This window comes from Meles meles, chromosome 12 (assembly GCF_922984935.1).
Source record: "Meles meles chromosome 12, mMelMel3.1 paternal haplotype, whole genome shotgun sequence".
Classification (NCBI taxonomy): Eukaryota; Metazoa; Chordata; class Mammalia; order Carnivora; family Mustelidae; genus Meles; species Meles meles.
The window spans coordinates 79,292,655-79,309,382 of NC_060077.1; the positions used below are offsets into that span (position 1 = coordinate 79,292,655).

General features: G+C 41.3%; 1 protein-coding gene across 2 annotated transcripts in view; it reads left to right on the plus strand.

Annotated features, from left to right (window-relative positions):
• MALT1 (MALT1 paracaspase) overlaps nucleotides 1–16,728 on the plus strand; it is a 60,595-nt gene that overhangs the window by 35,967 nt on the left and 7,900 nt on the right. For both annotated transcript variants that reach the window (XM_046025184.1, XM_046025185.1), the window contains 4 exons: nucleotides 4,613–4,816; nucleotides 12,975–13,152; nucleotides 13,919–13,993; nucleotides 14,339–14,466. In XM_046025184.1, the coding sequence (XP_045881140.1) occupies nucleotides 4,613–4,816; nucleotides 12,975–13,152; nucleotides 13,919–13,993; nucleotides 14,339–14,466 (585 nt within the window). The remainder of the gene's footprint in view (nucleotides 1–4,612; nucleotides 4,817–12,974; nucleotides 13,153–13,918; nucleotides 13,994–14,338; nucleotides 14,467–16,728) is intronic.

A 16,728-nucleotide genomic window follows, 5' to 3' on the forward strand; every position in this document is an offset into this window, starting at 1 on the left:
AGAATAAAAAGATCTGAAAGAAAACGATGACTAGAAGGACCTTCCAGACAGAGGAAGCATGACATCGCAGGCAGAGCATTGTAGAGTGAGCCAGTGTGCTGTCTTGTGGGAACTGCAAGTGACACACAGACCTGGAGCACAAAGAGAAAGTGGGAGAGAAGGCGGAGGACGCCAACCCTTGAGGAGCCCGTTTCTCCTGCAAGCCGCTAGAAGGAAACTTGTGGATAGAGGCCTGTGATTTGTCTCTGAAAGGCCAGTCTTGTATGGACGGAGGACATAAACTGGAGGGAGACAGTGTTTCGGTTAGGAGAAAAATTCAGAGACTGTTGCAGTAGTCTAGGTAAGAAATCATGGGAATCCAAACTAGGATAGTACCAATGCAAACACAGAAGACAGAGCCGACTCAGAAGACCTTTAGGCGGTGGAATCAGTAAGCTGTTCTCATTACCTTGCTATAGAGCATAAAAAGTAGAGAGGAATCACCAGGCCTGCTCGGATTGCTGGTTGGCCCACTAGGTGGTCAACCAGAGCTCACTGAGTTCGAGAATACAGAATGGAAAGCAAGATTCAGAGGCTAGATGACTATCCGTTTGGGACCTAACCTGCACGCAGTGTTTGAGCACATCGAGGTGAAGATGTACAGTGGGCAGCTGTGGACATGGATCTGGAGCTTGAAGGGGGCGGCCAGGGCTAGCGGTAGAGTTATGAGCCTCCTCAGCATAGAGATGGAAATTCAAACCAAGCGGTGGTATACATGAGATTACCACAGGCCACAGAGAAACGGGCACAAACTGGGTAACCTTTATGTCGGGGGGGAGGGGAGGGGAAGGGCAGTCCATACAGCATTTTTTAACAGAATCAGTCATCACTAACCAGGTGTTATATCAAAATTTAGATAGCTAGGTTCTTTTGAAAAGTGGTAGCTTTTGAGGGGTAGCTGTGCTAAATAGTGGCTACCCCCTTAAAAGGGACTTGTACTCCTCTGTCTTCCCATTCATTGTACAACCTTAGACCTACTTCACTTTCCCTCCCCTTCCCCATCCTCCCCTCCTTACCCACGTGGTCTTGCCATGTACCTAAATTTTTTTCTTTACATGGTGTCTGGGCCTCAAAAGTGGGAGTCGTCCAGATTTCCTAAGTTTTAGACGAACTGGCAGGTGTCACACCAAACTGTGTTGTTCAGAGAAAATCAGTCACAGGGCAGCCCAGATTCAGGGTGCGAGCTGGGGTGCGGGCCTGTACCCTTGAGGGCAAGGAAGGATAGCGTGGCTCCTTGGAGGTCACTGCCTTCTACCACATCTGGAGAGGTAGGCTTGGACTTTACTTTGTAGGATGTAGAGACTAAAAGATTTTGTGCAGACCAACAAGGACTGTATATTCCATCAGATTTGATGCTAATACTCAATTTTTGATAGTCAACAGGTTTTTTTACTTAACAAATACCTAAATCTATACCAGGTTCCTTTCTTAACCAGGTAGTTAAGAATATTACTTATTTTGAATGAGATAGGATGAGTAACACACATAATTACAGGTGGAATTAATACTGTAGCATTGTACCAGTTTTTGCAGAATACATTGCATTAAGCTTTGGAAGATGCCTAGGATCATGTAGTTAAAATATCTTTCTGAAGTGGTTTTATTATTCTGTTGCTTAATCAACTGGCATTTTTGTTTCCTTTTTCCAATAAATGGTTTGTGTTCAAGAAGTTGTGGGTGGCTCTTACAGTAAGTGTTTTTCTTCAGAAGATTTCTTCCATCTGTTTTATCACTTGCAAGCCATCACGAATTGCTTATGTAGTTGCTATTTTGAAATTGTCTTTGATTCCTTGCCCTTATCTCCCCCACTTGGCATTTTACTGCTTCTTTCTCTGTCCTATCTCTAAAGTCTGGCTTTTCCTTTTCCTCTCTACAACCAATTCCTGGAATGGGTCTTTGTCATCTCTTACGTTGACCACTGTGGTCTGCATCTCTATTCCAAATGTACCCCAGTTGGCCTGTCATTCAGGAGCTGTTCTCAAGCAGATTGGGCAAGGTAAGATTTGCTTACCCGTCATCTTTATTATCATTACACTCGAGAAAATGCTCTAAGACATTTTAGGAATTGGCTGTTAACTGTCATTGGGGAAAATTTTGTTAAAGAGCTATGCACTGCTGCTACACATATTTTGAGCCACATAGTTCTTGAATTGTTGAACCCTGGCCTTCTGTAAACTGTACCGACTGTTCTTTCTAAACAGATGACTAAATCCGTGAAGAATTGACATTAGCAAAAATGTGTAGTTTGAAAACTGGTCTTTTTCCCCTAGATGCCAGTGATTTTTTTTTTCTGTTGTATTTCTTATAATTGTTTTTTGCCAGTAAAACTTAGTCTAGGACAGATATTAGAATTAAATTACAATATTCCATCAAAAAAACCCTCTCTAATTTACGAACACTTTACTGCCTGCATAACTTTGGGAACCTCATGATTTGTGTGAGGCAGAGACGCACATTCTCTTACTTTCCCCAGTCTGACGTCCATTGAGCCGAGTCTGTCACTGTATGGACGGGCCTAAATTCTGATGGGGTTGATGGGCTCACAGAAAGTGAGAATTTTTTCTGCACTGAGAATTTTTTTTTCTGTGGATTAGTCAGCTAAGTTTGCCATGCAGTGGGTACTTTGGTCTAAAAGCACAGATCTGGGGCGCCTGGGTGGCTCAGTGGGTTAAGCTGCTGCCTTTGGCTCAGGTCATGATCTCAGGGTCCTGGGATCGAGTCCCACATCGGGCTCTCTGCTTGGCAGGGAGCCTGCTTCCCTCTCTCTCTCTCTCTGCCTGCCTCTCTGCCTGCCTCTCTGCCTACTTGTGATCTCTCTCTCTCTCTCTCACTGTCAAATAAATAAATAAAATCTTTAAAAAAAATAAAAAAATAAATAAAAGCACAGATCTGGTTTATTTAAGAAGAAATTAAAAAAAAAAAGGCAATGTTAAGTTTCATACTGCCTCCTATTGAATTCTATCCTGAGTGTCCTCAACTTTTCCAGTGATTTTTAGAACTAAAGGCAGTTCAGTAGAAACTTTATGTATGAATCTTTGTGTTTTAAGTAGTCTTGATAATTGACCTTTTCTTTTAGATAAAAGATTATCATTCATGTAGGCCTTGAAGTGACTTTTACTGAATTAGAAATGTTCAAGTATCATTTCATTTTTTTTTTCTAAAATATGTTTACTCATTAGAATAAGCAACTTGCCAGAAGCCTCTAAGACTGTGAATGTAGAATAAAGATACCGCGACAAGAAAGGATTGAGGCTTCTCACAAAGTGGGTGTTCTTTCACTCTGAGAGCCCCATTTTAGAGTTGGCGCTGGTTTTTCTCCAGACCTGGCTTAACACTAGACTTAAGTCTTCTGTGGAAAGAAATTTCACCAAAGAGTTTTCATCAATTTCATGATTTAAAACATCTGAAATTTGGTTCCCTATTGCAGACATCAAGTCGGCAACGGGATTATTTATGCCTGTTTCAGTCATGAGAGTAGTCTTCATGATAATTTATAAAGAAACTACTGAGCAGCATTTAGTGGCAGAGGCTGGTCACCTAGCCCTGGTCTGTGTCAGCCGGCGGCTCCTCAGCCGGTTTGGTGATGGCCTGTCAGCGGCTCCCCGCAACCTTCCGCGAGGTTCACACCAGAACCTGTGCTGCCTGTTCCCCCTGTGGCCCTCCGCTGTTCCTCCCGGCGTGGCTCGGTCTCCAGTCTCTATCCACTAACCCCAGACTAGCAAAGCTGTGGTTGTGGGGACCCACCCTCTACAGCCATTTCAGGACAGCTCTACACGTGGTAAAGCTAGCTGGCACTTTCTAAGGCATCGGCTTGGGTCTGTTTGGCCCTAAGAAACAGAGAAATGCCTTGTATGAGGGTACGTCTTTGAGCAATGTCTCTGCACTAAGGTCAGAAAATAAACTCTTAAGATATTCATACAAAAGGTCTTCACATATTCCTAAGGTCAGGGGATTTTTTTTTTTTTTTTAAAGAAGCCGAAAGGAGCTAGCACATCAACTAACAAAATACAGATAGAGTTCTTGTTAAGTCCCTGCTCTTCTCTCCTCTTTGGTTTTCCCCTTACTTGCTCTGACGAGAATTTGTCCTGTTCCTCTTTTTGGTAATTCTTTTGATTTTAGCATCTTCCATGGTCAGTAAAACAGAACCTAATTTGACGGGAACCCAGTTACTAACATTGCTTGTTTAAATTTGCTCTAAAAATCTCGTTAAATATCCTTTTCTTTTGTTGTAACTCAATAAAAGTATAAATTTAATATTTGTTACCATTAGGCTTCATATGAGTCATAAATATCCTTTACCTGGTTCTCGAAAGCATTGATAAGTTTCAGTTGTTTGATTTATCAACCTGTGTTCCTCAGTATACTACAGGAAGTGGTCTATATATAGTGTGTATGCTATATACTATATAAAGTGGTCTGCTAAATAAAGTGATAGTTCGAGGATGAAATTAAGAACGAGATCTTATTTGTAAAGCATATGTTTTCTTATATTTATACCATTTCCATGGTTTTATTTTAATCTTTATATCCTCCTCTAAATACCCCCTCTTCTTTTTTCTTCTTTTTTTAATAGCAAAGGACAAGGTTGCTCTTCTGATAGGAAATATGAATTACTGGGAGCACCCCAAGCTTAAAGCGCCGTTGGTGGATGTGTATGAATTGACCAACTTGTTAAGACAGCTAGATTTCAAAGTTGTTTCACTGTTGGATCTCACTGAGTATGAGATGCGAAATGCTGTGGATGAATTTTTACTACTTTTAGACAAAGGAGTATATGGTAAGATATTTATAATCTTGGTTTTTATAATTATCCACTAGTTACTATACAAGTTAGGTTAAGAGACAAAAATCAGAGAAAGGTATGGTAAACACATCCAGCTGAAGTTTGTGAATGAATTGTTTGTGAATTAATTTTACAACTGAAATTGTGAAAATGATGGATTTAATCTTCATTCTGTAGTTCCATGTGAACAATTAGCTTAGTGTCCTAACTTTCATGTCGCTTATTTTATCAAAACGGTATTGTTCTTACTAGAATTTTTTCCTGTCTTAATTGATTTTGTGTTTTATTGATAAGAGCTGAAGTACAGTGAAGCTCAATGACCAAATGGCACATCGTATACGCAAATGTGTATCGTCCTGCTCTGTGTGTGTGTTTGTGTGTGTGTAGTGTACATTCTGTACACTACACACACACACAAGTGTACATTCTGTATGTTTTAATCTTCTTCTAACTATTGCCTGGTATTTTCTAGTCCTTTAACAGGAACTAGAATTTAGCAAGATTATATTGGTGAATGAAGCATATGAAAGCAATTTGTAAACGAAAGCTCTATACAAACATAGTTAGAGGTGGGCCCCCACAAAAATTCTGATGGTAAATTTGTAATCATTTTACTCATTCTCTCATTTAAATGCAAAGAACACCACAAATATGGTAAAGATTTTTTAAAAAGACAGACTATGCTATCAGTAGTAAGTGATTTCTTTGTTAAGTTACTTCTTGTAATGGGTAAGCTGGTGGGGTTCTCAGAGCTGTGTGTGCGGTGATACTGTGTGGTCACATCTGACTGCCAGCCAAGTGGCATCCCAGGCCTGTTGTTAGGCATGCTGGTGTTGAAGTATTAGTTTAGCTTCTGTGTCTTTCAGATTATTTTACTTCAATAATTTCTAAGTTTATTTATTTATTTATTTTTAAGATTTTATTTATTTACTTTGAGAGAGAGAGCATGAGAGGGAGAAGGTCAGAGGGAGAAGCAGACTCCCCGCAGAGCTGGGAGCCCGATGTGGGGCTCGATCCCAGGACTCCAGGATCACGACCTGAGCCGAAGGCAGTGGTTCAACCCACTGAGCCACCCACGCACCCCAATAATTTCTAAGTTTAACCTTTCATTTATATTTAGACTTGATATGATGAAGTGGGCTTGGTGGAATTGCTAATGGGTCTCGAAGGAGAATTTTTAATGGAAGAAAAATCTTTTCTTTCCCCAAGATTCAGCATGTCACTGTATATGGGATGGGGAGAATCTTAAAATCTTATTTAAATGAGTTTCCTCTTAAATAAAATAATAGGATTACAGTTGTAACACAAATCAACAAGGTAAATATCTCAAATTTGGGATTTCAACTCTTACGTTGATGTTGTAATAATATAACCTTGTTTATGAGTGTGTAGAGTGGTAGCTCTGGGTGAGGACATTCATTTTTCTTATGAAAATATGGTAGAGGGTCGCCTGGGTGGCTCAGTGGATTAAGCCGCTGCCTTCAGCTCAGGTCATGATCTCAGGGTCGTGGGATCGAGCCCCTCATCGGGCTCTCTGCTCCGCGGGGAGCCTGCTTCCTCCTCTCTCTCTGCCTGCCTCTCTGCCTACTTGTGATCTCTCTCTCTGTCAAATAAATAAATAAAATCTTAAAAAAAAAAAAAAGAAAAGAAAATATGGTAGAATATACTGTACAAATGTGCCTTCTTGGTAATTGCTTAATATGTTTTTAGTCTAGATTAAGATGGTGTTTTGAGAGCGCCTGGGTGGCTCAGTGGGTTAAGCCTCTGCCTTCAGCTCAGGTCATGATCTCAGGGTCCTGCGATGGAGCCCAGCATCGGGTCTCTGCTCAGTGGGGAGCCTGCCTCCCCCTCTCTCTCTGCCTGCCTCTCTGCCAACTTGTGATCCCTCTCTGTCAAATAAGTAAAATATTTTTTAAAAAGATAGTGTTTTGATTCTTTTTATTGCATTTAATTTATCTCTGTTTATAAAGTACCAGGAAAGGCTTCTAAAGCATCACTGAAAGAATGAGACAAAGGGAAAAATATTAGCCAACTTAGGGTTTAGGTTGGTAAAGTAGTTGATAAAGATTTATTTATTTAAGGGGGGAATGCGGGGGAAGGGGCAAAGGGAGAGAGATTCTTCAGCAGACTCCATGCTGAGCACAGAACCTGGTGTAAGCCTCCATCTCAGCGACCCTGAGATCAGGACCTAAGCTGAAACCAAGAGTTGGGTGCTTAACCGATGGAGCCACCCGGGCATCCCGAAAGCTAGGTGGCTTTTAAATCCTACTGATGGGTGTCTTAACAGGTGACTGCATTGTATATTTCAAGTAGGGTATTTTCAATACCCTAAACATCAGGCACATCTGCATGAAACGTCAGTGGGCTAGAGGCTCACGGGGGCGGCCCTTCTCCTGCACCTTTGCCTCCAGTTGGCAGCCCCAGGTCACGGCTCGTATCCCGTGGGGGAGGGGGCCGAGGCGTAGCAAATCCAGCGTGAACAACTGCAGAGAGGGAAAGCGTATGCACTCAGGTTTATGCCCTTTTATATCCTGTTGCCCGTGAGTTTGTAAAAGAAGCAAAAACTACAACAGAACAGAAAATAGGTAATTCACTTTTAAAACAGATAGAAACTTAAAAAACACTCTAAGAGCAGGAATAACTGATTTCTGCTACGTGTCCTTGCAGACAAGTGGAGATAAAGATTTCCAGCTGCCGAATGTAGTGGCTGCGGTAGGGAGTAACTGTTTGGCTTGGTCTCTCCCCCACCCTGTGCCTTTCTGCCCTCATCGCTTGCGGCAGCTTCGCCTGCTTTCGTGGAGGAGAATGCTGAAGGAGCCTGGTCAGAATACGGCCAGGGCCTTACTTACTCTAGAGGAGTCGTTCGGCTCAGTGGAACTGAGTGGAGAAGCAGGGAGGCCTCAAGTAAGCTCACCCAGGTCTGACGCTCTGGCCTCTCTGCTGACCGGTGTGTAACTAGAACCAAGTTAGTTAACTTTCATAAGCCAAAAAAGACTTATGAAGTGGTAGAATAACATAATGAGAGGATTGTTGAATAAATAAGATAAAATAATTATCCCGGTGCCTGGCCCACTATTGTAATTTCCTGAATTCCACTTTCCTTCACTTTACGTGGAGATTTGAACCGGTGGCATTCCACATCAGGCCCCAGCTAGAGAAACCCGGCTTCCATGTTGTTGCATATTAAGGTTCAGCCTCAGATTCCTTTTTTTAAAGAAATGGAGGTTTCAAGATGATCATAATAGTGAGGCCATGAATAACCAGTACACGGACGGTTTGTATTTTCTGAGAGTAAAGTTACTAGAAAGGCAGCGGTAGTTACCACGAGACAGTGCAGTGGGAGCACCGCCCGGCCGGCGTCCAGATTCTGGCCCTGTCACTATTCATCAGTGCCTGTTTACAGTGTTTCCATCTGTGTGCTCGCTTCGGTACCACATATACAGTGTTTCCATCTGTAAAAGGGGACGGTAATATTACCTCCCTGGTTATGAGAGATGTGTCGGAAGGATCATAGGAGGTGATAACCGTATAGTTAAAGCACTTATGTGTGAACAGGGGAGGAGCCGTGTAGGTTGATGCGGTGGCCACAGTCATGGTCAGAGCACGGTGCTCGGTGCACGGTGGGACAGTCTTCACCCAAGCGGTTCTTTTCTCTGTGGCCAAGATATGCATAGCTGTAATGAACTATATTCTTGGAAATCATGTTCCCCAGAAATAAAATTCCCTAAGGTCTAATTGATAGGATAGTGTTTTGAACCACATTGAATTTTTTTGTCGTTTATAAAGATACCTATTCTGTGCCTCTATCCTTGAGTAATGGGGTAGTTGATTCAATTAATAAGTACTACAGATGCAATTCTTAAAATACCATGATTCGGGCTAGTTTATTTTACATAAAAATGTTTAATCTCCCACAATGTAATTTGGATGTAGACTTTGATACAAAATGCTTACACTTTTCATAAATCATTTTGGGGAGCACAAAAGGTATTTTGTGCTAAGTGCCTCAGTTTTGGTGATTGTAGAGCAGGACATATGGCACCGAAATAACGGACCACACTTAGGTTTCCCTGGTCGCTGGAGGCCGAACCTTCCCTTCTCCCAAGTTACAAGTCTTATTAGAGACAGATGGGTTACGTGGTACAGCGGGGGCAATCCCCAGGCCCTCTGGCTGGCTGGCTAGTAATACCGGTTGTAGAAATGGTGCCATTTCTACTGCAAATCAGACTTTTTATAGAACGTTCTCCACATCTACCTCTGTCCTGATTGGTTTGCACTGTTAATTTAATGCATTCAAAAAGCACGTACTGAGTTTCTTATTATATCCATAGCCCAGATAAAGAAGTATGCTAGGTGTTGAAGAAGATACAGAAAATAAAGAATATGATTTATATTCTCAAAATTATAAGTCCCTTAATATATTTATATTCTCAAAATTGGAAGGCATTTAATATAATGAGAAAAAAATGCTTTTTTAGAGTCCATATAACCTATATGATTTTAAGCAAGTCATTTGATCTTTTTAATTTTCTCAAGAATATAATAAGGATATAAATTATTTAAAGGTTGCTATGCAGATTAAAATCAGTTCATGTATATGAAGGTGCTTTCAAAACCATGAAAAATCTCTACCAGTGTGTAAGATTAATGTCTGTTGTGATTTTTAGACAAGAAATGAAACTTACAAAGAACTGTAGGGTGTCTCTGAGGGGTGCTGCAGGGCTTCAAAGCGGGGTGAGCCTGCCGTGTGTCAGAAAGCCAGAAACTGGGTGATAGCCTGCCAAGTGTTCTGAGCCTGAGAATACCCTAGAGGACTTGTCGTGATCTGGGTGGACAGGAGGGAGATAGTCACCAGAGTAGGTTCATGAAGGTTAGAAATCAGCAGAGCTTGCTTGCAGAAGCTGTGAACAGACCGATGGGGAAGAGCATCCCATGTTGTATGCAAGTCCCCCGCTACAAGCATGCAGAGAGTGCTCCTCTGACAGCCTGCGGGGAAGAAGCATTTAACCATGTGTCTGAGCGTTCCCAGACCTAAACAGGCTTCTTTACTACCGAAGGATACATCTTGCTAACAGATGCACACACCAAAGGGAGGCGAAGCCCAGAGGCTCACAGACACAGCTCACAGCACTGGCGCTGCTGCTGAGCTGCCCGGGGTGGTTCCCCAGGGAAGGGGGCCATGCTGCCCCTCCAGGGCTCGTGCCGGCCGCAGACACACACTCAGCACTGTTTGCTTTTTGCCTTTTCTCATCGAAGCAGAAATCCTCTTTCGGTTTCTTTTGAGTAACAAAAGTGGATACTAGGGGCACCTGGATGGCTCAGTGGGTTAAGCCTCTGCCTTCAGCTCAGGTCATGATCCCAGGGTCTTGGGATCAAGCCCCAAATCAGGCTCTCTGCTCAGTGGGGAGTCTGCTTCTCTCTCTCTCTCTCTGTCTGCCTCTCTGCCTACTTGTGATCTCTGCCTGTCAAATAAATAAATAAAATCTTTAAAAAAAAAAAAAGTGGATACTAATGTAGGTCTTTCATAAAAGCAAAGTGGTCTGATGCAAACTTCAAGAGCAAGGGGTACCTGTACTTGATAAAGAATTATAGAGTTTACTCTTTGGAAGTGTACAATTCAGCGGCTTTTAGTATATATTCGCAGAGCTGTGCATCACTCACCTAATTGCAGAACGTTTTCATCATCCCAAAAAGCAGCTCCATGTCCATTAGCGTCACTCTTCATTCCTCCTTATCCCACACCCCTGGCAACAACACATCCACTTTCCTAGCTTTATGGATTCACCTCTTCGAGACAGTTCATAGAATGGGATCATTCCATACGTGTCCTTTTGGGTCTGGCTTTTTTTACATGCCATAATGTTTTCAAGGTTCGTCCGAGTTGTTGCGTGATATTTGTGGCTGGATAATCACCCACTGTATGGGCATACCACATCACTCATCAGCAGACGGACGTGTAGGTTGCTTAAACTGTGTGGATCTTGTGAATAACACTGCTGCGAACACTTGTGTACACATTCTTGCGTGGACACACGTTTTTGGTTCTCTTGGATGTATGTACCTTGGATTGCACTTGCATTTGCTGGGTCATAGGATAATTCTGAATTTAATTTTTTGAGGAACTGCCACACCTCTTTCCAAAGTGCATGCACTGTTGTACATTCCCACCAGAAATAAATGAGGTTTCCACTTTTTCCACATCTTTGCCAGCACTTGTTACTGCCTGTTTTTATTATAGCCACCCCGGTAAGTGCAAAGCGGTGTCTCATCCTTTTGTTTTGCTTTTCATGTACTTATTTGCATTTGTAGATCCTCTTTGGAGAAATGTTTATTCAGGTCCTCTGCCCATTTTTTTATGGGGGTATTTGTCTTTTTATGGTCAAATTGAAGAGTTCTTTATGTATTCTAGACAAAAGTTATCCTTTTAGATACATGATTTGCAAATATTTTCCCTTGTCCTTCAGGTTGTCTTCTCACTTACTTGATCTTATTGCTTAGTGACTTAAATCCACTCCCTGTGTCGTGATTTTCAAGATCCCCATCAGTGCGGTCTCACTTCCATTTACAGCAGTTCCTGGATTCTTGGCCAGGCTGGTCTCCTTTCTATGAGCAGCCACTCCGGGTCCTCACCTTGTTTGTTTCTGCTGTCCCTGCCTCTAATGAACCTCACTCTTCTCTCTCCCTTTCTAGATTGTACCCAGGCTCTCAAGGCCACCCACCGCTGCTTCACCTCACCCTGCCTCCTCTCTGCAGGCTGCTCCTATCAGGCAGGGTTTCCTTAACCACAGTATTTATGGTGTTGTATCATGTGCTGACTTTCTTTGTTCTTTGACTAACAACAGGAGCAGGACTGAATGAGTTGCAGCCTCCCTGGGCCAGGAACTTTGTCTTCCTTTTCTTTTTCATTTCTTTCAGTGCCTACATGGTTTCATTCAGGGCACAGAAGGCATAGAATAAACCCACACTGAATATATGAATGTGCCCATTTTGTCATTTGTTACCTGAAATGTTACATAGGAAAGAACCATGTTTCCCATTTTAGTAGGAGTTCAAGTAAAGTAGGCCGGGGTCCTGCCTTCTGGGACCGAATGAAACACATTGTTTTAGTGTTCAGAGCCCCATTCTTTGCCAGGAATTGGGCCTGTAGATAAAAAGGATTAGTTTTTCTGTTGTTCCCTGTCTCAGTGCCTTTATATTGTTAATGATAGAGTACCATAGAAGTCGTCATACCCAGAATGCTGAGAGAGCATCAGTGGGCCTTAGAAACTGCATGCTCGGGGGAGGATGTCTTCACAAGTATTTCTGTCAAATATTGTTATAAGGAAGCCCATATTGATGTTTTGGGGGCGTTGTTGTATAGACAAAATAAACTTCTCTTCAAGAATATCTTCAGAGTTGTTCGGTACAGTTTTTATATTACCATTTCTCAGCAAAGAAATAATGACTCATCTATGGAACACTAAAAGGAACCCAAATTTTAGAGTATTAATTCAAGAGACTATAGATGGAAAATTAATGATAATTATATCTCTTAAGAAAAAGAAAAAATAATCATGAAACCAGATTTCCCTTCTCTGCTTAGAAAAAGCTATATTTATATTTTTATAGCACTTACTAACATTCTGTGGAAATGACTGTGAAATTTCTTGTTCTGGATATTGCTGTTGCTAATCGTCTGAACTATGTTTATTTGTGCATCCGTTAAAAATTTACTAAGTTCCTGCTGTGTGCCAGGAATACACAGATAAATACCGTCCCTGTCTTGCCTTAGCTCTTTGTCTCCTGACTCATGGAGGAGACACAGGAGTCAACAAAGAAGTCTTTAGCCTTTTTCTTTGTTGTACATCATGAGATAAAATTGGGTTCCATGTTATACCATTGTTTACAAGTGTATTATTTTTATGAATTAAAATACACTTTAGGACAGCATCTCGGTGTTGGTTCAAGTGCAGTACTTGAAGACCATTGTCAGAATAATTTTCTGTACAAATTTAGTTAACATGGACTGTGTTTGTAATTGGATATCTCTTAAATAAGCTTGCATTAACTTGAAAACAAAGTCTGGGTTTTTTTCCTAAAAGAGTGCTACATGTGTGTTTAGAGTGCAATTTAGAATTAATTTTTACCTCTTTTTCTTTTTTTTCCTTTCCAGGATTGTTATATTATGCAGGGCATGGTTATGAAAACTTTGGCAACAGCTTTATGGTCCCTGTTGATGCTCCAAATCCATATAGGTCTGAAAACTGTCTGTGTGTACAAAATATTCTGAAATTGATGCAAGAAAAAGAAACTGGGCTTAACGTGTTCTTGTTGGACATGTGTAGGAAAAGGTAAACTGCCTCTCCTTTGTTGAACAAAAGCTCATCGGGGTTAGATAGATACCAGCCTTGACAGTGAAGTTGAAGGCAAACCTGGGAATGCTGAGAAGCACTCAGGCTTGTGCGTTTGTAATTACAGATTGAAACTGACCAAGAAGGAAACTCCCTTTCTCTATATGTAGTTAATCACTTTAACTTTTTTCCTGTTTGTTGTAGAACGAAAGTGAGGAACTAAAGGGTATGTGTATGTATTTATATTCCAGAAGGTTCAGCTCTTCAGAATGTCTGTAGATGTATTTCTTTGGGAACTGATAGAAACAGTATGCATAGAGCTGGGCCTCTGTCAGTCCTGGTCTCCCAGATATGGGAGTGTAGCCGGACCAGGTGTTTGAAGGTGTGGATCCCAGTTGTTGGACACTGGGTTCCTAAGGAACAGAACCAGGGATTATTCCTCTCGGAAATACAGTTCTGCGCTTGCTCAGCCCATACTGATCAGAGACCAGGGCCAGCATTCACACATAACTCCAGTTTTAAAGCTAACCAGAGAAAAGATGATGTGCCTGTCTGCTGTCTCAACAGCAGAGGAGCCCTAGGGTATTTAGGGGTAAATATGTACCTGATTTGATAAAGGCATTTTGAATCTATAATCTTCAGTTATGTATAATAGAATAGCATTATCAGATTTTCCATTACATTATTACTTATGCTTTTTAAAAAAAATGCTGTTTTACTTTTTTCACATTTGTATCTGTCCTTCTCCCTCCCCCCTTTTAAATAGAAACGACTATGATGACACTATCCCAATCTTGGATGCGCTAAAAGTCACTGCCAATATTGTGTTTGGATACGCCACGTAAGGAATTTTACATTCATGTTCAAGATGCATTCACTTTTCAATGACTTCTTTTTGATGAAAGATTAGAAGCCTAGATATATCCATAGGAATGTAGGCATAAATTTTCATCCTTGATAATTCTTGAAAGGATAAATGAGTTAAATAATTGACTTTAGCTCCTTGTATCTTGGCATCTTCTTTTTCCTGAGCCCCCGAGCATTTAGTTCCCGCTTAAAGATAAACTCTGCAATGAGGGTGTCATGCAAGAGGCAGGGAAGCAAATGAGGCTCATGAGTATTTACCCAAGTCCCATGTGGCAAGTGTTTACTTCTTTAAAAAATTTGTCTTTTTGCTGTGTTTAAGGTGTCAAGGAGCAGAAGCTTTTGAAATCCAGCATTCTGGGTTGGCAAATGGAATTTTCATGAAATTTTTAAAAGATAGATTATTAGAAGACAAGAAAATTACTGTGTTACTGGATGAAGTTGCAGAAGGTAAAATAAAAAATGAAGAGAAAGCTACTCAGGGTTCTCTGGTGATTGTTTTATTCCTACTGTTATTGTGCAGGTTTGGAGTTAGTATTTATTTTTAAAATTATTTATTTTATTCATGAGAGACAGAGAGAGAGAGGCAGAGGAAGAAGCAGGCTTTCCCCAGAGCAGGGAGCCCGATGTGGTACTCGATCCCAGGGCCCTGGGATCACGATCTGAGCCGAAGGCAGACGCTTAACTGACTGAGCCACCCAGGCGCCCCGGTATTTATTTTTATAAAGCAGTTTTTTCTAGAACATTCAGCAACACTCCTGTTTGATTCCTTCCTCCCTCCTCCTCTCCCTGGTGACTGAGCTTTGTGCCATCTGAGCAGCATGACTCCAGCTACAAGGCTGGTCCCGGGCAAGACTGAAATCAGTGAAGTTTTATCCTCAGAGCTCTGTACCTCGTCTATGCCTCATGCTTGGTGTGTGGCCCTGTCGGCTTGTTTGCAGAGAAACTTGTCCAGAGAACATCCTCTCCCAGGATTAGACCGATCCAACTTTGCAGAAATTTTGAGACTTGGGTGGAAAAGGCTGGGTTCTTTTTCTTTTTTTTTTTTTTTATGGACTTAATGGTTTTTAAATTCTGCTTTCAAGACATGACCCTAGAGGGCTCACATCATGTCTTCCATTTCCTTATGTTTCCTTTCCTTCTCAGCATAATGTTATGCTCCTGTCAGGGACCAAAACAAGTACATATAGATTGCTAGTAGATTGCCAGGTATTTTTTGAAATGCCATTTTAGAAGCCATGCCAAAAGGCAATCCTTTTGCAAACCAGCCCATGAGAAACGGAGTTTCAAGGGTGTTCTAAAGATGGCAGGTGGAGTATAAGGTATGTGAGTATTTCACAAGAGCCATGAGTCACCTTTGTTTGTTTTGATGTTTTTATCAGTGTAGATCTTCTAGCTAGATCACCTGACTTAACCACTTTCCCATTTAACATAGACAGCCAGAGCTTTGACCTCCTGCCACCATCCTGCTTCAACCAGAAAAGTTCTGCTTTTATCTGGTTTTTATATTTGGCTTCTATTTAAGAATAGATTCTTCTGTTTAACAATCTTAGTTTTGCCTCTTTTTTTTTTCCAGATAAGTAATGACATATCAAAGATCAGATATTATTACTTTATAACTTTATTTATTAATAATTAATAATACATACAGAAGTAAGAGAAACTATAATTTGTTCATATTAAAGAATATGATATATATGACTTTGTAAATTTAAATTGACATTTATCAGTAGTCGCAAGTCTTTGCCTAAAACATGTTAATGAAAACACATTATGGAGCATGCATATTTTTGTTTAGTTCATTTTTGTTTAGTTCAAAACCTAAGACATTGGGGCGCCTGGGTGGCTCAGTGGATTGGGCCGCTGCCTTCGGCTCAGGTCATGATCTCACGGTCCTGGGATCGAGCCCCGCATCGGGCTCTCTGCTCCGCAGGGAGCCTGTTTCCTCCTCTCTCTGCCTGCCTCTCTGCCTACTTGTGATCTCTCTCTCTGTCAAATGAATAAATAAAATCTTAAAAAAAAAAAACAAACCTCAGACATTAAGGGTACCTGGTGGCTCAGTCAGTTAAGCATCTGCCTCTAGCTTACAACATGATCCAGGGTCCTGAGATCAAACCCCACATTGGGCTCCCTGCTCAGTGAGGAGTCTGGTTCTCCCTCTTGTCCCCGGCTCATGCTCTCTATTGCTATCTGTCTCTCTCTCAAATAAATAAAATCTTAAAAAAATAAAATAAAACATTAGCATAAACTACTTACCAATGCCTGTGCGTGAGTGAAAATTAAGACATGGGAATATAGGTACTACATTGAACAGTGGTTATTTTGAGTCAGGGGAGAGGAATGGGGGTACTTTAACCATATCAGTAGTTATAACACATTATTTCCTTGCTTAAAAATAAAGCTGTTTGAGGTAGAGATGGGCATGACATCTTACCTTTCGCATAGTTAAGTAGTCATTTGTTTACTAAATACATGTATTTCTCAACAGAGTATAGACATAAAGTTATCATGGCTGCCCTTTCAGTAAAGAAATATATTTTCAGGGGCGCCTGGGCGGCTCAGTCATTAATTAAGCATCTTCCTTCCGCTCAGGTCATGATCCCAGAGTCCTGGGATCGAGCCCCGCATTGGGCTCTCTGCTCAGCAGGGAGCTTGCTTCCCCCTCTCCCTGTGCCCTTCCCCTCCACTTGTTCTCTCTCTCGCAAATAAATA